This window comes from Musca domestica, unplaced genomic scaffold, assembly GCF_030504385.1.
Source record: "Musca domestica strain aabys unplaced genomic scaffold, Musca_domestica.polishedcontigs.V.1.1 363, whole genome shotgun sequence".
NCBI lineage: Eukaryota > Metazoa > Arthropoda > Insecta > Diptera > Muscidae > Musca > Musca domestica.
The window spans coordinates 105,101-132,094 of record NW_026712319.1 but is presented as its reverse complement, the minus strand read 5'-3'; the positions used below and the strand labels follow the sequence as shown (position 1 = coordinate 132,094).

The window sequence follows — 26,994 nt, the reverse complement described above, 5'->3', positions numbered from 1 at the left end:
CGAGGCATTGCAGTGCACTTTTTCTGGGGCTTTTTGTTTCAAAATTATTTGAAAATGTATTTTTTTGGCTTGACAAGGGGTTACAGATTTCCAAAATGGTGGGAATTGAAATAAAACTCAATTTTAGATATGGGACTCAGTGGTTGAACTTAGTTTTTTGGTAAAACTTCTGGGATATTCCAAATGTTGACGCGAAAAACTCAATAGGTGCATATCAGAGACATCTATGTTTCATGTGCGCTATTTCAGATATGGCAACATGGTTTGGCCACAATTTTAAGTATGACGTCTCTACTTCAAATGAAAACAGATCTCATGATGATACCATCGAAAACTCAAAACTTATGGCCCATAAAATATGTTCAGGGAAATTTTCCAAGAAATACCCAAAATGTGGCAACTATATTTGTCGGAAGATATCTTTGCTTTACGGTTAGAAAGATTAATGAAACTGTCCTTAATCTTAAAGGCGATGTTCCTCTATCTGAATCAGGTCATTTTTTGAATATATGTCAAATACTTCAAAAGATATGACCATAAGAAAGCAATGACGAAAAATTCCGAAAAAGTATAAAACAGAGACATCTATGTTTCATTTGCGTTATCTTTGGTATTTGGGCAGATATGGCAACATGAATTGGCATTTATTTCAGGACTGAGGTCTCCTCTTAAAAAACAAATCGATTTCACGATGATACCATCGATAACTCAAAAGTTATAACCCATAGAATATGCTTACGCAAATTTTCCAAGAAATACCCAAAATGAGGCAACTTAATTTGTCGGAAGATATCTTTGGTTTTTGGTGAAAGAAATCATTGAAACTGTCCTTAATTTTGAAGACGATATTCCTCTTTCTATATCGGGTCATTTTATGTAGATATGCCAAATATTTCAAAAGATATGACCCTAAGGAAACAATGACGGAACAATTCCGAAAAAGCCCAGAACAGAGACATCTATGTTTCAAGTGCGTTATCTCCAGTATTTGGGCAGATATGGCAACATTGTTTGGCACTTATTTTAAGACTGAAGTCTCACCTTAAAATACAAATTGATTTCACGAATTTACCACCAAAGAATTAGAAGTTTTGACCCTAAGAATATGTTTACCCAAATTTCCCAAGAAATGTCAAAAATGTGGTAACTGTATCTCTTGGAAGATATCTCTGGTGTTTGGCGAGAAATAGCATTGAAATTATTTTTATTTTTAAAGAAGATATTCCTTTTTCGGAATCGGGTTATTTTATAAAGTTATGTTTAATAGTTCAAAAGATATGAACTTATGAATACAATGACGGAAAAATCCGAAATAGTATAAAACAGAGACATCTATATTTCATGTGCATTATCTCCGGTATTTGGACAGATATGGCAACATGGTTGGGCACTTATTTCAAGACTGAGGTCTCCTCTTAAAACACAAATCGATTTAACTACGATACCATAGATAACTAAAAAGTTATGACTTTAAGATTATGTTTACCCAAATTTTCCAAGAAATGTCAATATTGTGGTAACAGTATCTCTTGGAAGATATCTCTGGTGTTTACCGAGAAACATCATTGAAACTATAAGGGGTTTTAGGGAATATATTCCTCTTTCCAAATCGGGTCAATTTATGTAGATATGTCAAGTACTTCAAAAGATATGACCTTAGAAAAACAATGACGGAAAAACTCCGAAAAGTCCTAGCACAGAGACATCTATATTTCATATACGATATCTTTGGTATTTTGGCGAATATGGCAACATGATTTGACACTTATTTTAAGATTGAGGTCTCTACTTGAAATACAAGATGATCTCACGATGATACCACCTATAACTCAAAAGCTATGACTCTTACAATATGTTTACGCAAATTTCCCAAGAAATTTCCAAAATGTGGCAAATGTCTTTGATGGAAGATAGATTCCAAAACTAGGAGATTTCTGCAGGATTCAGAATTCCCATCCATGATTCTATAGGAACCTGAGTAGTTTCTTATGCTTTTGAAACCAGGAAAATTATCCTCTATTGGAATTTCCTTTTTGATCACATTCTTAATTATCTTTCCATCGAAAAAATATGCCAATACAGGTTTCCCGCTGAAGGCCTGGGAAATCCCCCCAAAGAAACATGCCCACGGTCGATCCCCCCAAAAACCAAATGTTTACATTGTTTCCGATTGTCTTCGAAGTGGGCATCATAGCCACTCTTCAACACCACCAACTAGCAGAACAGCAATTGGACTCTCATAAGCCATAATATTTTCAATTTTTTTATTTTTGGGTACAATTCAAAACAGTTAACATAGTAAACCAGTTGGCAACCTTGGAAGTTTTAATAGCGCGTCAAAATAAGTGAATTTTTTGTTATTGCTGTAAATTGCCCATGTACAAATCGAAACGAAAAGCTCTGAGCAGCGACAGCGTGCGCTCTGCCAATACAAAGCATAAAAATAACGTTAAATGTTGTAATAGCCACAGCAACAGGTTTATTATTGCTGGCTGGCTGGCCTGTCAAGCGGCTCATCGACGTTCGTGGGGCCGGTTCAATGCGTTTGCTTGACGTTTAAAAGTTGTAATAGTATTTTTTTTTTTTTGGCGGTAACAAGAGGCAAATGCATTTATTATAATTTTGGCCTTAGTAAAATATTATTGTTACAATGGGGAGGAGAGACCCGAATTCGGTCAACGAGATTTTTGGATTGTTGGAAATTTTTTTTTTTTTTTTTTTTGAGCATTGAGGTTTCAAAATAAACTTTTTTTAGACTCGAGTTTATTTTGAGAATTTAATTCCTAGATTTTACTGAGATTTATGTGGTTCGTTAATAAGTTCTCTTAATTTGCTCAATTCCCAGAAGAATCAGAGTAGAGACATCTATATTTCATATGCGACATCTCTGGAATTTGAGAAGATATGGCAACACAGTTAGTCTCAAATAAGAGTTCATGGCCTCTACTTCAAATGGTAAGACCACTCAAGAGAGATACCACCCATATCTTACAAGTTATGAGTGTAAGAATACGATTACATATATTTTCCAACAACTGACGATAATGTGGCAACCTTGTCTTTTACACTATATATCTGGTATTTAGCTACAAAAAAATAATTTAACAATTTTGGTTTTTGGATAAGGTATTCCTCTTTCCAAATGTAATTATATGATATGTTAAATATTTCAAAAGATATGATCTCAGAAACATAACGACGGAAAAATACGAAAATGCCTAAAATAGAGACATATATATTTCATGTGCGACATCTCTGGAATTTGAGATGATATGGTAACACAGTTAATCTCAAATAAAATTTGAGGGCCTCTACTTCAAAGACTAAAACCACTCAATAAAGATACAACCTATATTTGAAAAGTTATGTGCATAGGAATACGATTACGTATATTTTGCCAATATATGACAAAATGTGGCAACTTTGTCTTTTAGACTATATATCTGGTATTTTGCCACAAAAACATTAATTTAAAAATTTTAGTTTTTAGATAAGGCATTCCTCTTTCTAAATTTAGTTATTTCATAAAAATATGTTAAATACTTCAGAAGATATGATCTTAAAAACACAATGACGCAAAAATTCCGAAAATGCCAAAACAGAGACATCTTTGTTTCGTGTCCGTTATCTTTTGTATTTGAGCAGATATGGCAACATGTTTAGGTACTTATTTGAAGATTGACGTATCTACTTTAAACAAAAATCAATCTCGCGGTGTTATCATCGAAATCTCAAAAGTTATGACCCTTAGAATAACTTTACGCAAATTTTCTAAGAAATGCCAATCATTTGGTAACTGTATAAGGTGGAAGATATTTCTGGCATTTGAAGAGAAATATCATTAAAATTATTTTTATTTTTAGGGTCGACAATCCTCTTTCTAAATATGGTCATTTTGTTCAGATATGTCAAATACTTTAAAAGATATGACCTTAGGAATACAATGACGGAAAAATTCCGAAAAAGTCTAGAACAGAGACATCTATGTTTTATGTGCGTTATCTCTAGTACTTGGGGAGATATGGCAACATGGTTCAGTAACAATTTTAAGATTGATGGCTCATCTTAAAATACAAAATGATTTCATGATCATACCATCAATAAGTCACAAGTTATGACCCTTAGAATATGTTTACCCAAATTTCCCAAGAAATGCCAAAAGTGTGGTAACTTTATCTATTGTAAGATATCTCCGATGTTTGACAAGCAATATGATTGAAACTATTCTGGTTTTTAAGGAAGATATTCCTCTTTCTAAAGCAAATCAATTTATGAAGATATGTTAAATACTTTAAGAGATATGGCCTTAAGAAAACAATGACGGAAAATTTCCGAAAATGCCTATAACAGAGACATCTATATTTCATATGGGACATCTATGGTATTTGGGGAAATATGGCAATATAAGTGAATAAGAATTTTAAGAACGACGTATCTACTTTACATACCATGCCTTTTCATTCAATAGTTATGACCCTTAGAATACCTTTACGCATATTTTCCAAGAACTGTCAAAAGTATGGTAACTGTATCTTTGTGAAGATATATCTGGTGTTTGACAAGAAACATAATCGATACGATGTGGGTTTTTGGGGAAGTTTTTCCACTTTCTAAATCGAATCATTTTATAAGGATATGTCAAATACTTCAAAAGATATGGCCTTAAAAAAGCAATGACGGAAAAATTCTAAAAGTCGTAAACCAGCGACATCTATGTTTCATGTGCGCGACCTCTGGTATTTGAGAAGATATGGCAACACGGTTTGTCACACATTTTATGATCGATGTCTTTACTTATGATAAAAATTGATTTTACGATGATAGCAACGATAGTTCAAAAGTTATGACCTCTAGAATATGTCTACGCAAATTTTACTACAAATGCCAACAACGTGGTAACTTTATCTATTGTAAGATATCTCCGGTGTTTGACGAGCAATATCAATGAAAATATTTTGATTTTTAAAGAAGATATTCCTCTTTCTAAATCAAGTCAATTTATGAAGATATGTTAAATACTTTAAAAGATATGACCTTAAAAAAGCAATGACAGAAAATTCTTAAAAGTCGTGAACCAGCGACATCTATGTTTCATGTCCGTTATCTCTGGTATTTGTGGAGAGATAGCAACACGGTTTGACACACATTTTAAGATCGATGTCTTTACTTATAATAAAAATTGATTTTAAGCCGATAGCAACGACAGTTCAGAAGTTATGACCTCTAGAATATGTTTACAAAAATTTTCCAAGAAATATCAATTATGTGGTAACTCTATCTTTGTGAAGATATCTCTGGTGTTTGACAAGATATATCATAGAAACAATTTTGATTTTTAGGAGAGTTATTCCTCTTTCTAAATTGGATCATTTTATAAGGATATGTCAAATACATCCAAAGATATGGCTTAAAAAAAGCAATGACGGAAAAATTCTTAAAATTCGTAAGACAGCGACGTCTATGTTTCATGTCCGTTATCTCTGGTATTTGAGGAGATATGGCAACACGGTTTATCACAAATTTTAAGATCGATGTCTTTACTTATAACAATAATTGATTTTACGAAGGTACAACGAATAAATAAAAAATTATGACTCTTCGAAAATGTTTACGCACATTTTCCAAGAAATGTCAATCATGTGGTAACTCTATCTTTGTGAAGATATCTCTAATGTTTGACAAGAAGTATCATTGAAACAGTTGTGATTTTTAGGAAAGTTATTACTCTTTCTAAATTGGGTAATATTATGACGATATATCAAACCCTTCAAAAGATATGACCCTTAGAAAACAATGACGGACATTTTTCAAAAAGATTGAAAACAGTGACCTCTACATTTCATGTGCGTTATCTCGGGTATTTGGGCACATACGGCAACACAATTTACACTAAGTGAATCGGCGAGACCTCTACTCTAAGAGCACACCCATTCGATAGGGATGTCGCGGGTATTTCAAAAGTTGTGAGACATAGAATGAGTTTACGCAAAATTTCCAATAAATATCTTCAAGTTGGTAACATATATTTTTGGAGCATATCTCTGATGTTTCGTGAGATACACGGATAAAATTACATAGATATTGAGAGAAGACATTCCTCTTCCTAAATTAAGTCATTTAAACACGATATATGAAATAGTTCAGAAGTTATGGCTTCCAGAAAACAATTATCAAAATTTTTTCATATAAATCAAGATTCAAGAATTTTTCTTCAAGAATCTTTTGGAATTAGATTTAACAAAAATTCTTTCTTAGCATTAAATTCGTTTTTTTTTTTTTGCATTTTTTTCTATTTTTTTAATGGTGAAATTTAAATTCGAGTGGGACTACAATTGGAATTTTTAAGAAAACTGTTGTTAGATTTAAATGGAATTGTTTATGAATTTTCTCTAGATTTTAAGGGATCCTTTAACAGATTTAAGGCAGATCTTTGAAAAACGTTTTCTAATTTGCTTATTATGGGAAATTCAATTAAAAGCTCCTGACCTCTTGATCTATGAAACGTTCAGTGAAAAAAAAAATATTTTTTTAAAAGCCGATTAATGAACGTAAATTTTTTTAAAATAATTTCCAAGGCCTGTTAATGGACGTGGATTTTTTAAAAATATTTTTTTCAAGGCCTATTAATGAACGTGGATTTTTTAAAAATATTTTTCAAGGCCTATTAATGAAACTGGATTTTTTAAAAATATTTTAAGGGCCTATTAATGAAACTGGATTTTTAAAAAAAATTTTTTTAAGGCTCGGTAATGAACGTGGATTTTTTAAAAATATTTTTCAAGGCCTATTAATGAAACTGGATTTTTTAAAAATATTTTTCAGGGCCTATTAATGAAACTGGATTTTTAAAAAAATTTTTTTAAGGCTCGGTAATGAACGTGGATTTTTTAAAATATTTTTCAAGGCCTCGTAATGAACGTTGATTTTTTAAAAATATTTTTCAAGGCCTGTTAATTAATGTGGATTTTTTAAAAATATTTTTCAAGGTCTGTTAATGAACGTGGATTTTTTGGAAAATATTTTTCAAGGCCTGTTAATGAATGTGGATTTTTTTGAAAATATTTTTCAAGGCCTTTTAATGAACGTGAATTTTTTTTTAATATTTTTCAAGGCCTGTTAATGAACGTGGATTTTTTTCGAAAATATTTTTCAAGGCCTGTTAATGAACGAGGATTTTTTTTTAATTTTTTCCTATTTTTTTCACGATTTCTAGAGGTCAAATTAACTGTACATATTTTCCCCAACCTGAATGACTGAATGATCCGAATAAATTTACGAGGTCTTAAACAAAGCTATAAACGCAATTATTTTTAATTGGAATTGGTTAATAAAAATTTATTACCGGCTTCTCTCACATCCGAAATGCTCTCGGTTCAAACCCCGCATATCTCTATGTTAGACAATTTCAGGTGTGTGAGTGTGTGTTTAAGCCAAAATGTTAGTTATGGATACGTTTAAATAATTTAAATTGAGGTTAATTATATTATGCATTTGTCGTTGTTTTTTTTTCGTTATTGTATTTTGTTTTTAATTTTGTCGTCGTTGTTGTTGCGGTCATGTTGCTTCAATTGTTTTGAATGTGTCTTGAAAGGTCAACGGTGTGTTTGGGCCTCAAGTCAACTTTATTTGTTGGTGATTAAACTTTTGGTGGTGTTGTTGGTTTTGTCGGCAATCATGATTTTGAGGGTTTGGCTGCCTAACTAGTCTGCCTGGCTGGCCTCAAAACATTGAAATTTGTTTCTAATATTTGATTGAGGCTTTTCGTATTTTGATTCAAAATATAGGCTGTTGACATTTCATGACTTTGTTTATTGTTGTTGTAATTTGTCATCGCCATTGTTTTTGTAATTCACTTGGCTTGGCTCGGCTCGGCTTGCCTCTGCTTTTGATTATCTTTAGTCACACTGATGAATGAATGAAATAATAACCCATCACTCTACCTCTGTTGACACATCGCTCATATTTCATTGGCAGTTCATTGTTAAGATGGCAGTTAAATATTAAGAGATTTTAGTAGCTATTTTTAAAAAGGGGGGTCTTTGTTTGTCCTTCCGCTGAGTGTTTATTTGAAATTTTCGTAAAGGCTAATAATAAAAAAAAACAATGAAATTTTGAAGGTTTTGAATGATGCAGTTAATTTACTGCCGCCCTTTTTTACGCTGCTGCACAATACCAGAGGGCTCATAAATAGGGCATGAAGGTTTTCCGTTTACAAAATGCGTTAATAAATTAACTTAGTCAGCTATTAAAAATTACCAATTGAAAGGAAAAAATTTATAATCTTCCAGATTTAAAAGGCACCAGATAAAGATTATCAAAAAAAAAAAAAAAAACAATCACAGAGACATCTATATGTCATGGGCGACATCTCAGAAATGTGGGAAGATATGGCAACCCTGTTTCCAACAATTGAAAGTCCAAGGTCTCCCCTTGAACCCCCCAAGCCATTCCATGAAGATATCGCCCATATTTTAAAAGTTATGACTAATTTAATAGACTTACGCAAAATTTCCCGCAAATGACAATAATCTGGCAACTTTAGTTTTTGGAAGATATCTCTGGAGTTTTGTGAGACACATCATTGAAATAATTTTGATTTTTATGGAAGATATTTCCCTTTAATAAAAAAAGTCATTCGAGGAAGATAGGTCAAAAATTCTAGAAGATATGACGCTTTGAAAACAATCAACGAAAAAATTTAAAATAGTATTTCACAGAGACATCTATATGTTATGGGCGACATCTCTGTAATTTGGGAAAGTATGGCAACTCTGTTTCCAACAAAGTCCAAGGTCTTCCCTTGAGCCCCCAAAGCTATTCCATGAAGATATCGCCCATATTTTAAAAGTTATGACTAATTTAAGAAACTTACGCAAATTTTCCAACAAATGCCAATTTTGTGGGAACTTTATATTTTGGAAGATATCTCTGGAGTTTTGGGGGATACATCATTGAAATAATTTTGATTTTTAAGGAAGATATTCCCCTGTATTAAAAAGTTAATTTCAGGAGATACGTCATAATCTCTAGAAGATATGATGTTTTAAGAATCATCAACAAAAAAGTTTAAAAATGTATTTAACAGAGACATCTATATTCCATAGAGGACATCTCTCTAATTTGGGAAGATATGGCAACCCTGTTTACACCAATTGAAAGTCCAAGGCCTATCCTTGAACCCCCAAAGCAATTCCATGAAGATATCGTCCATATTTTAAAAGTTATGACTCCTAGAACACATTTACGCAAAATTTCCAACAAATGTCAATTATCTGGGAAGTTTATGTTTTGGAAGATATCTCTAGAGTTTTGTGAGATACATAATTGAATTAAGTTTGATTTTTAGGGAAGATACTCCCCCTTATTACAAAAGTCATTTCGGGAAGATACGTCAAAAACTATAGAAGATATAATGTTTTAAAAATTATCAACGAAAAAAATTGAAAATGTATTTCACAGAGACATCTATATGTCATGGACGACATCTTTGAAATGCGAAAAGATATGGCAACCCTGTTTCCAATAATTGAAAGTCCGAGGGCTCCCCTTGAAACCCCAAAGCCATTCCATGAAGATATTGACCATATTTTAAAAGTTATGACTTCTGGAACTCGTTTACGTAATGTTTCCAACAAAAGGCAATTATCTGGCAACTTTACTTTTTGGAACATATCTCTGGAGTTTTGTGAGATGCATCATTGAAATAATTTTGATTTTTTTGCGAAGATATTCCCCCTTATTACAAAATTCATTTCAGGAAGATACGTCAAAATCTCTCAAAGATATGATGTTTTGAAAATCGTCAACGAAAAATTCTGAAAATGCATATAACAGAGACATCTATATTTCATGTGTGCTATCTTCGGAATTTGGGTAGATATGGCAACACATTTTACACCAACTGAAAGTCCACGGCCTCTACTTGAAATGTATAAACCAGTCAAGGAAGATATCACTGATATTTTAAAAGTTATAAGAATAAGATTATGGTTACCCAAATTTTCCAATACATATTAAAAAAAAATGGCATCTTTATTTTTGGAAGATGTCTCCGAAGTTTTGTGAGATACCTCATGGAACTAATTTTGGTTTTTGAAAAAGATACTCCACTTTCCGAGCCTAGTCTTTTTATGAGGATATGTCAAATATTTTAAAAGTTATGCCCTTCAGAAACGCGTGACGTAAAAAATGTCGTAAAGTTATAAAAAGTGACATCTATACTTCATGTGCGCTGTCTTTGGTATTTGGGGAGATATGGTAACACAATTTAACCCAATTGAAAGTCCTAGACCTCTGCTTGAAAAACTAAAGCCATTCAAGGAAGTTACCACTGGTATCTTAAAAGTTATGAGTAGAAGAACACGGTTAACCAAAATTTACAACACATATTTATAATGTGACTAATTTATTTTTCGGAAGATATCTTGGTGTCTTGCGAGATACAATTTTTGTTTTTAGGCAAGATATTCCTCTTCCCAAATAATATCATTTCATGAAAATATGTCAAACACTTCAAAAGATATGCCTCTCTGAAATCAATGACGAAAAAATTGAGAATTTGCGATATTCTCATTTTTAAGCGATATCTCAGTTTTTTGGGAGATATGTCAAATAACTTGATTAGGAATCAAAAGATCGATTATTGTCCTCCAAAAAATATATAATTTGTCGAGATTTTGCGAATATTGAAAAGTTGTCAAGATAATGATTACCGAAAAGTACCAACAAATTTAAAAATGTGGGTATCGTTAGTATTTGGGCGATATCTCTGTAATTTTGGGAGATATATCACATAAATTCCGTACAATTTGATAGATTGATCTTTGTTCTCTCAGATTTAAGTCACTTTGTCAAGATAGTGAGATTATATTCCAAGTTATATCTACTGGCAGATGATTACCAAAAAATATCAAAAAATTCTTAAATTTTGCTAACTATGGGTTTCGAGCGATATCTCAGTGCTTTTAGGAGATATGACAAATAATTTGGTTAGGAATTGAAAGACGTGTTATTATTTTCTGAAAATCAATATAGATTGTCAAGATTTTGCGGATATTGAAAAGGTTACGGTGTCATGATGAAGATTACTGACAAGTACCAACGAATTACAAAATGTGGGTATCTTTAATATTTCAGCGATATCTCGGTAATTTTGGGAGTTATATTACATATATTCTTTACAATTTGATAGATTGGTCTTTGTTCTCTCAGAATTAAGTCGCTTTATCAAGATTGTGTGGTTACCTCGGAAGTTAATGCTCCTGATAAATGATTACGCAAAAATGCAAAATAATCCCAAAATTTGGGTAATTCTGGTTTCTAAGCGATATCTCACTTCTTTTAGGAGATACGTCACATAATTTCTTTTAGGAATCTATACATCTGTTATCGTTCTTTTAATATCAAAATAGATTTTCAAGATTTTGTGGATATTTAAAAATTTATGGCGTTGAAATAGTGGTTACCGGCAAGTACCAACAAATTTCAAAATTTGGGTATCTTTAGTTTTTGGGCGATATTTCTGTAATTTTGGGAGTTATGTCGCATTAATTCTTTATAAATAGATTAAGTGGCATTTGTTGATTTAGAATAAAGTCACTTTATCCAGATATTGCGGTTACTTTCAAAGATGTGGAATCTGGTAAATGATTACCCAAAAATACCAAAAATTTTCAAAGTTTGAGTAACTATGATCTTCGAGCGATATCTCCCTTATTATTGGAAAAATGCAGGATAATTTTCTTAGAAATTGATAAAACCTTTATTTTTTATTCAAAATCAGGTAACTTTCTCAATATATTATAATTACTTTTAAAGTTATGGCTCCTAGATGAGGATTACCCAACAATTTCAGTAAATCTCAAAATTTGGGCAATCATGTTCTTGGAGTCATAACTCTGGTATATTCAGGAATTCCATAAAATAATTTTTTGGAGTTATTGTGTTGTTCTTCCACTTTAAAAATCCAGTTACTTCATCCATATTGTGTGCTTACTTAAAAAGTTAGAGATAATTGAAAGTGATTACTAAAAAATATTGAAGTATGCCAAAATATTTCAAATTGTGGTAACTTGGGTTTTTGAGAGAAATCGCTCTTATTTTCGAGTTATGTCGAATAATTTTCTTGGAAAATTATAAAACTTTTATAGATCTTCCCAAATCAAGTAACTTTGTCGAGATATTGTGATTACTTTGAGTTTTATCTAGCAAATCTTAAAATTTGGGTTATCATTTTCCTGGAGTCATATCTCTGGTATTTTCGGGGATTTCATAAAATAATTTGTTGGAGTTATTGTGTTTTTATTCCTCTTTCAAAATCCAGTTACTTCATCAAGATTGTGTGGTTACTTAAAAAGTTAGAGATGATGGCAATTGGTTACTCAAAAATACTAAAGATGCGAAAAAATTTTAAAGTTTGGGTAACCATGATTTTTGAGCGATATCTCTCTTATTTTTTGGGTAATCCCGGATAATTTTCTTGGACACTAATAAAACTTTTAAAGTTCTTTCCAAATCAAGTAAATTTGTCAAGAAATTGGGATTACTTTGAAAGTTATGGCTCCTGGAAAATGATTACCCAAAAATTTCCACTAATCTCAAAATTTGGGTAATCATGTTCTTCGAGTCATATCTCTGTTATTTTTAGGAATACCATAAAATAATTTTTTGGAGCTTTTGCGTTGCTATTCCTCTTTTAGAATCCAGTTACATCATCGATATTGCGTGGTTACTTTAAAAGTTAGAGATGATAGAAAATCGGTTACTCAAAAATATTAAAGAACTATTGATTGGAAGTATCTAAGTTCAATGGGCCCTATCTTTGAGCGAGATCTCTCTTATTATTGTAGTAATATCTAAAAGTTTTCTTAGAAATTGAGATAACGTTTACTGATCTTTCATAATCCAGTTAAATTGTCAATATATAATGATTACCTTTAAAGTTGTGGCTCCTGGAAGGGAATTACCCAAGCATACATAAAAATATTAAAAATTTAAGTAATCATGCTCTTGGAGTCATAACTCTGGTATTTTCAGGAATTCCATAAAATAATTTTATGGAAGTATTGTGTCGTTATTCTACTTTCAAAATCCAATTGAATTTGGATTGATTTGGTTACTCAAAAATTGATTTGGTTACTCAAAAATATGAAGTAAGCCAAACAATTTCAACTTTTGGGTAACTCTGGTGTTTGAGCGATATCTCTCTTATTTTTTTTTTGGGTTATGTCAAATAATTTTCTTGGAAATTAATAAAACCTTTAAAGTTCCTTCAAAATCAAGTACATTAGTCAAAATATTGGGATTACTTTGAGAGTTATGGCTCCTGGAAAAGGATTACCCAATAATTTCAGCAAATCTCAAAATTTGGGTAATCATGTTCCAGGAGTCATATCTCTGTTAATTTTAGGAATTCCATAAAATAATTTTGTGGATTTATTGTGTTGTTATTGATCTTTTAGAATCTAGTTACTTCATCAAGATCGCGTGGTTACTTAAAAAGTTAGAGATGATAGAAGTTGGTTACTCAAAAATATTGAAGTATGATTAATTGTGAGCATCTAAGTTCCTTGGGCTCTATCTTGGTAATTTTGGTTATTATTTTGACATATTTGTTTATTTTTTCAAAACACAGCGGTTGCTCTTTCAATACAAAGTAATTTGATAAAGATATTTTGTTTATTTCCAAAGTTATGGCCAGAAGAAAATGATTACCGAAAATTACAAGATTTTTTTAATTTCGGGTAATCACGTTCCTGGGTAAATATCTCCGGTATTTCATGGGGTACATTAATCTAATTTTTTCTAGAGAAAGTTGAGATATTTATCTCCCAAAATCTGTGGAAAAAGCCAAGCAAAAGAAAGAGATTAAAAGAGATGTCTCTTAAACGAAGTTGCTGATATATTATTATGGTTGGCATTGCACAAATCTGTCTCGTAGCTGTAGAATACTGAGAATGCAAATAAACAGAAATATTAACATAAACTATAAAAAGTATGTGTACGACGGAATCTATTCCTTATTTGTGTAATGCAAAAATAACAAAACATCCATCATTAAATCCCCCCGGAGGGTGATGATGGTGACAAATTGTCATTAAACGTTTGATTTTTTTCTCTCCCTCATGGCTTCTTTTCCATAAAATTCAGTACCGGATCAAACTAATAATGCTCTTGAATTTTAAATTAATTTTATTCAATTTGTTTTTTTTTTCTTCCCCTCAATAGCTACTCTTTTCTATGGCAATTTTGCAACAAAAACTACACCAAGGAACCTGAGAACATTAAGGAAAAATACCGCCAAGAAAGCCAAAGAAAAAGACAAAATTAATGCAAAACGTATAAGCCAGCCACACGAATCCAGATTGAATTTTTAAGCGGAGAACAGAGAACAGCGGACGGGTAGACAGACGACAGATTTGGAAGACAACAACAGAACACAACATATGAGGATCAATCAATGTCAGAATAACATATAACTTAAATGAAATCTATTAACAAATAAATTTGAAGCAGCAGCAGCAGCCGCCGACGACGAAGAAGAAGTCTCGAGTCCCAGAAGCAGTCTAGGACCCAGTCTTCAAGATATTTTTTTTTAACTAACATTTGCAGAAGATAAGCGGGGCATTTTAAGCAGCAATCTTACGAACGATATCGCAACGATAAACCCCCTCAAAATCCCTCCCTAACTCCCTGCTCCAGACATAACGCAAGCAACGAACACAATATGGCAGCGGCCGTAGAAGTACGAAATGGCTACAAATATTATGGAAGCAAATCAAAACCCAAAATTATACTCAACTATTTGAATATGAATGTCCAGCGTGGTTCCATGTGAGTAGAATAAATAAAGCAATTAACAGCCGAAGATAACAAAAAAAAAAAAACAAACACCAGACCACATACGGCCAGCAGAGACATGGCTAAAATCCAAAAAACACCCAACCTACGCCAAAAGAATTTTAACAAGGCCGTAGCCGCCGCCGCCGCTGGCCAGAAATCAGTTTCATTTTCTATGTCCATGTTCTGCGGACACGACAAAAACCACAACATGATTAACATTGCTCACCAAGTTTTTTCTTTCGATTTTCAGCTATGGTCTATTGGGTGCCTCAGGTTGCGGCAAGACCACCTTGCTGTCATGCATTGTGGGCCAGCGCCAGTTTAACAGTGGTGATGTGCGGGTCCTGGGTCTCAAGCCTGGGGCACCAGGCAGTGGTATACCCGGTTCCAGAATTGGTTATATGCCTCAGGTGAGATTCTCAAAATTTTCTAAAAAAAAAGAACCCTTTCCAATCCTCATTTTCCCTTTTCCAGGAAATCGCCTTGGTCGAAGAGATGACGGTCAAGGAAACCGTCTATTATTTCGGTCGCATCTATGGCATGAAAGACGACAAGATTCGGGAGAAATTTAAAATTCTACGTGATTTACTGCAATTGCCACCTGCCACACAATTGGTAAAGAAATGCAGTGGCGGCCAACAGAGACGTGTCTCCTTTGCCTGTGCCATGATTCATGATCCGGAATTGTTGATACTGGATGAGCCGACAGTGGGTTTGGATCCAATGTTGAGAGAAAAGTGAGTTTTTCTTAAGATTTTCTACGAAAATGTTATTAACAGAGCTCTGTTAAATTAACAGAGGGGGGTTTTGGGCAAAATATTATTTTCTTGTCATCCTAGAACACATGAAGGTATGAAAAAATTGTAAAATGCAATTTTTTGCAGAAAAAATGTTAATAACAGAGCTCTGTTAAGTTAACAGAGATAAGACAGAGAGAGTTTTTCTTACTTTCTTTGTATTCCAGAACATAAATATATCAAAATAGTTCAAATTACTGCTGATTGTAGATTAAATGTTATTAACAGAGCTCTGTTAAGTTAACAGAGAAACATTTTGGGCAAAATATTATTTTCTTGGTACTCTAGAACCCATGAAAGTATGAAAAATTATTAAAATTCAATTTTTTGCAGAAAAAATGTTAATAACAGAGCTCTGTTAAGTTAACAGAGATGAAACGGAGCCGGTCTTTTTGAACTTTCTTTGTATTCCAGAACATAAATATATCAAAATAGTGGAAATTAGTACATTTTGTAGAGTAATTTTTATTAACAGAGCTCTGTTAAGTTAACAGAGGACAATTTTGGGCAAATTTTTATTTTTTTGGTACTCTATAACCCATTAAAATATGAAAAATTATTAAAATGCAATTTTTTTCAGAACAAATGTTAATAACAGAGCTCTGTTAAGTTAACAGAAATGAGGCGGAGATAGCTTTTTTACTTTATTTGTATTCCAGAATATAAATATGTCAAAATAGTGCAATTTGCTACTGTTTGTAAATCAAATGTTACTAACAGAGTCCTGTTAAGTTAACAGAGGAAAATTTTGGGCAAAATATTATTTTCTTGGTACTCTAGAACCCATGAAAATATGAAATATTTTTAAAATGCAATTTTTTGGCAAAACAAATGTTAATAACATAGCTCTGTTAAGTTAACAGAGGTCACATGGAGCCAAATTTTTTACCTTCATGGTCTTCTAGACACATTTATCTTTGAAAAATGTGTAAGTTACAACTTTTTCAGAACAAATGTTATTAACAGAGTTCTGTTAAGTTAACAGAGAATAGAAAAAAAAGTAAAATCTACATATCATTTTAAAAGACTTAAATACATCGATAAATAGGAAAATTGTTATTTTTTCCGAAAAAATGTTATTAACAGAGCCCTGTAAAATTAACAGAGACCAAGTGGGGACAACATTTTTATTATTCTTGGTATTGCAGGGCACATAAATGTTAAAAAAATAATTAAAAAATATTTTTTCCCGAAAAAATGTTATTAACAGAGCTCTGTTAAATTAACAGAGGCCCGAAATAGGCAAAATATTGCAAATCTAGTATGGTGGAACTCTTAAATGTGTCGAAAACATATAAATTTTGATGTTCTTTCAAAAATAAATTTTTTAACAGAACTCTGTTAAGTTAACAGTGCTAAAAAAGTTAACAGAGGTCAGAATTTATTTCAAATTGCAAAAATCATCGATGGTTTCATTAAAATTTCAATGATTTTGTTAAAATTGGACAGTTCTGTTAATAACATATTTCTGTTAACTTAACAGAGGCATGTAAAAATTACATTTTACACCGATTTTAATGCTATATTTGGGTTAGAGTTTAATTATATTGTTATTTATTAGAAAATGTTAAGCCTCTGTTAATAACAGAGCTCTGTTAACAACTTAACAGGACCACTAAATTAGATAATTGTACATTTAAGGCCCAAGATGCGATTTGGAATAAATTTAAATTAAGAATAAAATTTTGTTGGTATTAACAGGGTCATGTTATTAACAGAGCTCTGCTAAAAAAATTAACAGAGGTCAGCATTTATTTAAATGATCAAAAATCATCGACGGTTTAATTAAAATTTCAATATTTTTATCAAAACTTGATACTTATGTTAATAACATAATTCTGTTAACTTAACAGAGGCGGGTAAAAATTATAATTTACCCGATATTAATGGGCATTTTGGATTAGAAGTTGCTAGTATTAATATTTTTTAGAAATTTTGTAAGACTCTGTTAATAACAGAGCTCTGTTAAAAGCTTAACAGAACCACTAAATTACTTAGGTAACCTAATTTAAGGCCCAAGATGCGATTTGGTCTCAATTTAAATTGAAAAAATATATTTTCTTGGTATTAACAGAGTTATGTTATTAACAGAGTTCTGTTAAAAAAAAAATAACAGAGGACAGAATTGATTTAATTGATCATAAATCATCGACGGTTTTATTAAAATTTAAAAGTTTCTACTAAAATTGGACAGTTTCGTTAATAACATACTTCTGTTAACTTAACAGAGGTATGTTAAAATTACATTTTACCCGATTTTAACAAGAAATTTTGAATTAGAAGTTACTTATATTATGATTTATTAGAAAATCTTTAGACTCTGTTATTAACAGATGTCTGTTAACAGCTTAACAAAGCCACTGAATTAATTAGTTAATTGAAATTTAAGGCCCAATGTGCGATTTGGTCTCAATTTAAATTGAGAATATACACTGGTGGCCAAAACTAAAGCAACTTAAATCGCAAAGACAATAAATGTCCTGTAAATTTTACAAAAATAAACAAATCGTAATTATTTTTCCAGTTTTAAATGAGGGGTTTAATTCACTTTTAAGAAACTAAAAATAAAAATACAAAAATCATTTGAACGAAAAATAATATGTGGAAAACTAAAATGACCCAATTTTTGCTTGGTCAAAACTAAAGCAACTTTCGATTTTTTATTTTAAAATAATTAAATTTTGGCTAGTAGTCCATAGCATAACCATTATTTTTGATAGCAGCTGCACACCTACGAGGCATTGAATCTATAACACGCTCAATTTGATCCTTGGGTGTGCTTTCCCAGGCACCCCGAATTCTTTAGAAAATGTTGTGCTTATTTATTTCCGAATCTCGCTTGATCTTCCTATCTACGATACTCCAAAGGTTTTCTATGGAGTTTAGGTCAGGTGATTGTGCCGGCCATAACAAAACATCAATTTTTGACTCCCGCAACCAATATTTGACAAGTTTTGATACAAGTTTGGGATCATTGTCATGCTGAAACACCCAAATCAGCCGAATATTTTACTCAGCGTAAGGGAACAACGTGATGTCCAACACATCTTTGTAAACAAACCGATCCACAACTTTCTTTATTTTATGGATAGGCCCAAGTCCATAGAAAGAAAAACAGCGACACGCCATTTTTGACCCTCCCTCATGCTTCACTGTACCTTTGCAACACTGCGGCTTGAGTCCTTCATATTTTGGTCTTCTCACCGTAAAATTGTTCACGTCTGAGCCTTTAATATTAAAGGTAGACTCATCCCAGAAATAATGTTTTTTCCATTGAGCTTGATTCCACTTAATATTATCGTTTCCGAAAGCCTTTTTGATTTTTTCAGATATAAATGGTTTTTTGATGTCTTACAGGCATGCAGACCAGCTGCCACTACTCGTCTACGCACTGATCTCGAGCATATATCCAATGATTGCTCTCTCACCAATCCAGTTGAACTCTTAAATAGTTGTTTTTTATTTCTCTCACAATTTGTGGATCAGTACGGGCTGAAGTTTTTCACGGCCTTCATCCGTTATAGACTGTTACTACTGATCCAGTTTCAAAAAACCGACTTAGTATACAGAAATAATTATGAAATCACATAAATATTTATGAAACATTTTTCGGAAATCATTTTCTGTGATATGTTGTTTTGATAGTCACTGATAATTTCCTGTTTTACTCGGGTACTGTATTTGATTCTAGCCATTTTTAAAATTTTTTTGGGCAGTACTTAAAAAACGAAAAGAAAAACACATACTGTTGTAAAAAACTTCTCAAAAAGGATTTTTGACAAGCGAAATTGTCGAAGGAAGCAAAAAGCGATAAATATCACAATAAAAACAACTAAAATTGCAGCGGTTATATGAATGTACAACAGAGTTGCTTTTGTTTTGTCCAAGCCAAAATCGGGTTAATTGACTTTACCAAACATTATTTTTTATATAAAAATGAATTTTGGTTTTATGTTTTAGGTTTTTAAAAAGTGAATAAAGTACCTAATTTAAAACAAGAAAAACTTTCACATTTTCTTATTTTTTGAAAAAGTTACAGGGCATTCATTCTCCTTGTAATTTCAGTTGCTTTAGTTTTGGCCACCAGTGTATATTTTCTTGGTTTTAACAGAGTTATGTTATTAACAGAGCTCCGCTAAAAAAGTTAACAGAGGTCAGCATTTGTTTAAGTTATTAGTTATCATCGACGGTTTCATTAAAATTTCAAAGTTTTTGTTAAAACTTGTAAGTTCTGTTAATAACATAATTCTGTTAAATTAACAGAGGCATGTTAAAATTACATTTTACCCAATTATAATGAGAATGTTTGGATTAGAAGTTACTTATATTGTAATTTATTATAAAATGTTGACTCTGTTATTAACAGAGCTCTGTTAAGAGCATAACAGAGCCACTGAATTTCTAAATCGATATTTAAGACCCAATATGCGATTTAAAATAAATTTAAATTGAGAATAACATATTTTTGGTATTAACAGAGTTATGTTATTAACAGAGCTCTGCTAAAAAAGTTAACAGAGATCAGAATTTATTTAAATGATCAAAAATTATCGACGGTTTTATTAAAATTTCAATATTTTTATCAAAACTGGACACTTATGTTAATAACATAATTCTGTTAACTTAACAGAGGTATGTAAAAATCACACTTATACAATTAAAATGAGAAAATATCAGTTAGAGGTTAATTTTTTTGTTATTTATTAGAAAATTTTTACACTCTGTTAATAACAGATCTCTGTTAACAGCTTAACAGAGGCAATGAATCCGTTAAAGGAAAGAAAGTCGCCGAAATGAAATGACCGGGTGTAACTCGCAATAGATTTTAATTCAGATTTACAATTTTTTATTATTAACAGAGCTATGTTTTTAACAGATCGCCGATAAAAATATTAACAGAGATCAAAATTTATTTAACTTTTGTAAAAATAATTCCTGGATTTATTAAAATTTCAATGTGTTTTTATAAAAAAAATACAACACCTTGTGCAATAACAGACCTCTGTTAACTTAACAGAGTTATGTAAAAGTCATATTTAAACGATTTTTAAGTTATGTTTGCTGCAGCTGTTCTATTCTAATTTTTTTTAGAAAAATTTAGGACATGTTAGTAACAGAGCTCTGTTAATGACTTAACAGAACACTGTAATCTTTAGAGACATACAGTTAATCTAAACTTATGTAACTGAGGATCAATTTCGGAAACTTTTAACATTTCTACAAACCATGTTATTAACAGTCCACTGTTAAAGCCTTCACTGTTAATATTACATTTTACCCGATTTTAATTAGAAGTTAGTCATATTGCTATTTATTAAAAATTTTGTAAGACTCTGTTAATAACAGAGCTCTGTTAAGAGTTTAACAGAGCCACTGAATTACTTCGTTAATCAACATTTAAGGCCCAAGATGCGATTTGGAATAAAATTAAATTAAGAATAACATATTTTTGATATTAGCAGAGTTATGTTATTAACAGAGCTCTTATAAAAAAGGTTAGCAGAGGTCAGAATTTATTTAAATTTTCAAAAATCATCGATGGTCTTATTAAATTTTCAATTTTTTTTTTTCAAAACTGGACAGCTCTGTTAATAACATATATCTGTTAACTTAACAGAGGTATGCAAAAATTATATTTTAGCACGATTTTAAAGGAAATTTGGGTTAGGAGTTACTAATATTGCTATTTATTAGAAAAACTTTAGACTCTGTTATTAACAGAGCTCTGTTAACGGCTTAACAGAGCCCCCAAAATTTGTTTGATGACAAAAGAAATATAGGAAACAACTGAGTTGAATTTTAAGATAATTTTGGAATTTTTTACAGACCATGTTATTAACAGTCCACTGTTAAAGCCATCACTGAGAGTTCACAACAGCTTTTCTTTTGCAAAAATATTTACCTGAAAATAAAAGAAAAAAATATTTAATTTTTTTGTTGCAATTTTTTTTTTTCTTTACAGAATCTGGGAGTTCTTGGTGGAGACAACCAGAAATAGCAAAATGGCTGTGATTATAACGACACATTACATTGAGGAAGCTAAGCAAGCCAATAGTGTAAGTTAGAAAACTCCCCAAAATTATTTCAGGAAAACATATTTAAGATCCCCTTTATCCTCTCCTCCCCCCTTCCACAGATCGGTCTTATGCGCAAAGGTGTACTATTGGCCGAGGATACTCCCGAAAATATAATGTTACGGTTCGAAGTGAACTCCATTGAGGATGCCTTTCTGATATTGAGTCAAAAACAGGGTGATAATGACGTCATAGAAGCATCGCTGGCCCAGCTACCCTCTCAGCAGCAACATCATCACAACTCCAATGCCATTTGTAATGGTGTTGAGGTCATTGATGCATCGTCCATTATACAGCCCACGGAAAAGTCGATGAGTGAGAAGCCCAATCCCGAAAAACAACTGGAGGAAGATGATGACAACGATAATACCAAGAAATGCCTGTTCACCACCAAGGGAAGGATCAAGGCTCTGATGACCAAAAATTTTGTACAACTTTTTAGACAACCCTCGTAAGGCAATCTTTTGCTCCCTCGTTAAGGTTTCTCATTTAACTCATCCCTTTCTCTCTCTGTCTCTTTCAGAGGAATTATTTTCATGTTACTCTTTCCCATCATCCAACTATCCTGCTTCTACATGGCCGTGGGCAAGACACCAACCAATCTAAAAATCGGTATTGTCAATGATGAGGTACGCCAATGGGAGTCATGTTATAGTCCAGATCTGATAACTGTAAACCCGGCCAATGACACGTGTTATTTTAGTAATCTTTCATGTCGCTATATAACCGGTCTGGAGGGTTCAGATCACTTGAATAGGGTAAGACATATTTTCTAAAATTTAAACCGATTAAAAAATTTTATGAAAATTCTTTTAGGTATTTTACCCCAGTCTCGAGGAGGCCCATCGCGATGCCAAAAAGGCCAAGATTTTGGGTTATGTTTATTTTGCCAGCAACTTTTCAACTTCTATGCAGACCTTCTTGGAAGATGGACGCTATGCCGAAGATGATGCCATTGATAATGCCCAGGTTACAGTGCATTTAGATAATACGGGTAAGTCAAGTTGATAAAAAAAATTTTATTAACAGAGGTCCGGTAAAAATTAAAAGAGGTTCAAAAATCTTGTGTGTTCCATCAGATCTCCATAAAAACTTAATATTTTTATAAACAAAAAAATTATTTTAATTAACAGAACTCTGTTAAGAGAATTAAAAAATATGGATTTTAACAGAACTCTTTTAAGTTAACAGTACGAAAAAAAATCTTTTTTAAAAATATTTGTATGAACAGAAAAAATAAATGTCATTAACAGAACTCTGTTAAGAGAATTAAAAAATATTCATTTTAACAGAACTCTGTTAAGTTAACAGTACGAAAAACAACATTATGAACCGAAAAAATTAATTTCATTAACAGAACGCTTTTAGGAGAATAAACAAAATATTGATTTTAACAGAACTCTGTTAAGTTAACAGTACGACCAAAGAATATTTTTTAAATATTTTTATGAACAGAAAAAATTAATTTCATTAACAGAACTCTGTTAAGAGAAATAAAAAATATTGATTTTAGCAGAACTCTGTTAAGTTAACAGTACGACAAAAAACAATTTTAACCGAACTCTTTTAAGAGAATTACAAAATATGGATTTTAACAGAATTCTGTTAAGTTAACAGTACGACAAAAAATATTTTTTTAAATATTTATATAAAAAAAAAATAAATGTCATTAACAGAACTCTGTTAATAGAATTAAAAAATATTGATTTTAACAGAACTCTGTTAAGTTAACAGTACAAAAAAAACCAATTTTTTCAAAATTTTTATGAACAGAAAACATATATGTCATTAACAGAACTCTGTTAAGAGAATTAAAAAATATTAACTTTTACATAACTCTGTTAAGTTAACAGTACGAAAATAACTATGTTAAGAGAATAACAAAATATTGATTTTAACAGAACTCTGTTAAGTTAACAGTACGAAAAAAAAACTTTTTACAAAACAGAACAGAAAAAATAAACGTCATTACCAGAACTCTGTTAAGAAAATTAGAAAATATTGATTTTAACAGAACTCTGTTAGGTTAACAGTTCAACAAAAAAAACATTTTTTTAAATATTTTTATGAACAGAAAAAAATAAATGTCATTTATAGAACTCTGTTAAGAGAATTAAGAAATATTGATTTTAACAGAACTCTGTTAACAGTACGACAAAAAATATTTTTTAAATATTTTTATAACCGCAAAAAATTAAATGCCATTAACAGAACTCTGTTAACAGAATTAAAAAAAATATTGATTTTAACAGAGCTCTGTTAAGTTAACAGTACGGCAAAAAAAACATTTTTTTTCTAATATTTCTATGAACAGAAAAAATAAATGTCATTAACAGAACTCTGTTAAGAGAAATAAAAAATATTGATTTTAACAGAACTCTGTTAAGTTAACAGCTCGACAAAAATATTGTTTTTAATATTTATATGAACAAAAAAAATTCATTAACAGAACTCTGTTAAGTTATCAGCATTTAAAAAATATGATTTTAACAGAACTCTGTTAAGTTAACAGAATGACAAAAAAATATTTTTTTAAGATTTGGAAAAGATACCCTGCAAAAAAAAACACAATATTTCAATAAAATTATAACATTTTTAAAATAATGTTATTAACAGAGCTCTGTTAAAAAAATAAATGGCACAGAGAAAATTGTTAAAAAAAAAAAATATTAGATTTCCTAAAACAATAGAATACCTTCTTAATCAAAAATAGCCCAAACTTTATATTAACAGAGCTCTGTTAAGTTAACAGCAGAGGTGTTAAAAATTAATTTTTAATTATTAAAAAAATATATAAAATATGAAATACCATGGGAAAATATGTTAAGCAATTGAAACGAAAATAAAATGTTATTAACAGAGGTCTGTTAAAAAGTTAACAGAGATTCAAAAGTCTTAAAAAATGCCTCACATTCCTATACAAATTTGATCTCTAACTGGAAAATAGAAAAGCAAATGTTGTTAAGAGAATTCTGTTAAGATAACAGCCCTTTTTAACAGGATATAAGTTTGACAGAACTCTGTTAAGTTAACAGAACGACAGAAAAATTAGTTTTAATTTTTAGAAAAAAATGCCCAGAAAAGAAAACACAATATTGTAATAAAATTAAAAAATTTGGAACATAATGTTATTAACAGAGCTCTGTTAATGTTATTAACAGAGTTGTTCGCTCGAAAAATTTTTAAAAATCGAAAATTAATTTTTAAAATGAAAAATTCATGAAATAATGTAATTTAGGGAATAATGTTATTAACAGAGCTCCGTCAATGTTATTAACAGAGTTCTGTTATTCGTTCAAAATGTTATTAACAGCCAATGTTATTAACAGAGCTCTGTTATTCGTTAAAAATTGTTCATTATTGAAAATTTCTTTAGATTTTCTAAAAACAACCTTCCTAATTAAAAACTGGACAACCTTTATATTAACAGAGCTATGTTAAGTTAACAGAGGTGTCAAAAAAGTTAATTTTTTCATTAGAAAAATAATAAAATATGGAGTATTATAATAAAAAAATCATATTAATGTAACTTAACGAATAATGTTATTAACAGAGTTCTGTTATTCGTCCAAAAAAATGTTAAAAATCGAAAATTCATTACATTTTCTAAAAATACACCTTCTTTATTAAAAATAGCATAAACTTTATTTTAGCAGAGCTCTGTTAAGTTAACAGAGGTTTGAAATATTAATTTCTAATTGTTAAAAAAATATAAAAATATAAAAAAATAATATTTTTTAAGTATTAGAAAGAAAGAACACAACATTGTAGTAAAATCATAAAATTAAAAAAAAATGTTATTAACAGACCTCTGTTAAATATTAACGGGGATTTATAAAAATCTTAAAAATTGAAAATTTCTTCAAATTTTCTAAAAAAAAAGACTTTCTTGATTAAAAATGTGAAAAATTTTATAATAACAGAGCACTGCTAAGTTAACAGAGGTGTCCAAAATTTAATTTCTAATTGTTAAAAAATATAGAAAATATTAAAAAAAACATTTTTAAAAATTAGAAAGACAGAAAAAAACACAACATTGTAGCAAAATTTAGGAAATAATGTTATTAACAGAGTTCTATTAAAAATTAACAGGAGTTCAAAAAATTCTTAAAAATTGAACATTTTATTAGATTTAAAAAAAAAAGATTTTTTTGATTAAAAATATGAAAAATGTTATTTTAACAGAGCACTGTTAAGTTAACAGAGGTGTCAAAATTGAATTTTTAATTATTAAAAAAAAATATAGAAAATATGAAAAAAAAAAACATTTTTAAGAATTAGAAAGAAAAAAAAAACACAACATTGTAGTAAAATTATAAGATTTAATAAAAAATGTTATTAACAGAGTTCTGTTAAAAATTAACGGGAGTTCAAAAATCTAAAAATCTAATTTTTTTTTAAAAATTTTCTAAAAAAAACAGGACTTCCTGAATAAAAATATAAATTTATTTTATTAACAGAGCCCTGTGAACTTAACAGAGGTGTTAAAATTATTAGAACAAGTATATAAAATATGAAAAAAATTATGAAATATTTTAAAAAGATTAAAATTTGCCAATTTCTAATTTTTTTTCAGATCGTCAAATCTCCTACTATCTGGAGAGGAAACTGCGTGAGGTCTACAGCAGCTTCATCAAGGATGTCGTTACCGATTGCAATTATCCCTCCAGTCTTGCCTCGATTCCGGTGAATTTGCAAGAACCCATTTATGGTACTGAGGATATGGAATTCCAGCGCTATGTGGCACCCGGTGTGGTCATGACGTGAGTTTGGAAAAAATATTTTCAAAAAAATAATTTTCAATTTTTTCTGGTCTTTTCATTTGTGTTTAGTATGGTCTTCTTTTTGGCCACTCTGATGACAGCGTCCGTTTTCATTGAAGAACGCCTGGATGGCGTGTGGGATCGTACCCTAGTGGCCGGTGTTTCGGCCATACAAATGCTGTGGGCCCATTTGCTGACTCAATTCATTATCATGGTGGCTCAAAGTATTGAAGTGATTGTTTATATTGGTTTGGTGTTTGACACCTACAATAAGGGCGATACCACGACGTTGATATTTTTATTGACATTGACCTCATTTTGCGGCATGTTGTTTGGTAAGGTGTTAATGAATGACATGATCAAACAAAAAAAAATGGGTAACACTTTTTTGTTCTCTAAACCTTTTTTTAGGATTGCTTATATCCGTCTATTGCAAGTCGCATACAGAGGCGAATTTCGTGGCCACCGGTGCTTTCTATCCCATGATTATTTTGTGTGGTAAGAGGAGATGGGGGGAGA

At 30.9% G+C, this 26,994-nt stretch overlaps 2 protein-coding genes across 3 annotated transcripts in view; one reads left to right on the top strand and one right to left on the bottom strand.

Annotated features, from left to right (window-relative positions):
* LOC101888019 (neuroguidin) overlaps positions 1-26,994 on the bottom strand; it is a 224,175-nt gene that overhangs the window by 137,667 nt on the left and 59,514 nt on the right. The window lies entirely within an intron of this gene.
* Positions 1-26,994, top strand: part of LOC101895448 (ABC transporter G family member 20) — a 49,814-nt gene that overhangs the window by 21,399 nt on the left and 1,421 nt on the right. The window contains exons 2-12 of one of the 2 annotated variants that reach the window (XM_059126078.1): positions 14,227-14,460; positions 14,518-14,832; positions 15,092-15,251; positions 15,316-15,578; positions 21,601-21,694; positions 21,775-22,163; positions 22,236-22,470; positions 22,529-22,706; positions 26,289-26,475; positions 26,545-26,810; positions 26,887-26,973. In XM_059126078.1, the coding sequence (XP_058982061.1) occupies positions 14,726-14,832; positions 15,092-15,251; positions 15,316-15,578; positions 21,601-21,694; positions 21,775-22,163; positions 22,236-22,470; positions 22,529-22,706; positions 26,289-26,475; positions 26,545-26,810; positions 26,887-26,973 (1,966 nt within the window). In that variant the 5' untranslated portion in view covers positions 14,227-14,460; positions 14,518-14,725. Of the gene's footprint in view, positions 1-14,226; positions 14,461-14,514; positions 14,833-15,091; positions 15,252-15,315; positions 15,579-21,600; positions 21,695-21,774; positions 22,164-22,235; positions 22,471-22,528; positions 22,707-26,288; positions 26,476-26,544; positions 26,811-26,886; positions 26,974-26,994 lie in introns of both variants that reach the window. The other variant, XM_059126077.1, reaches the window with a different exon arrangement.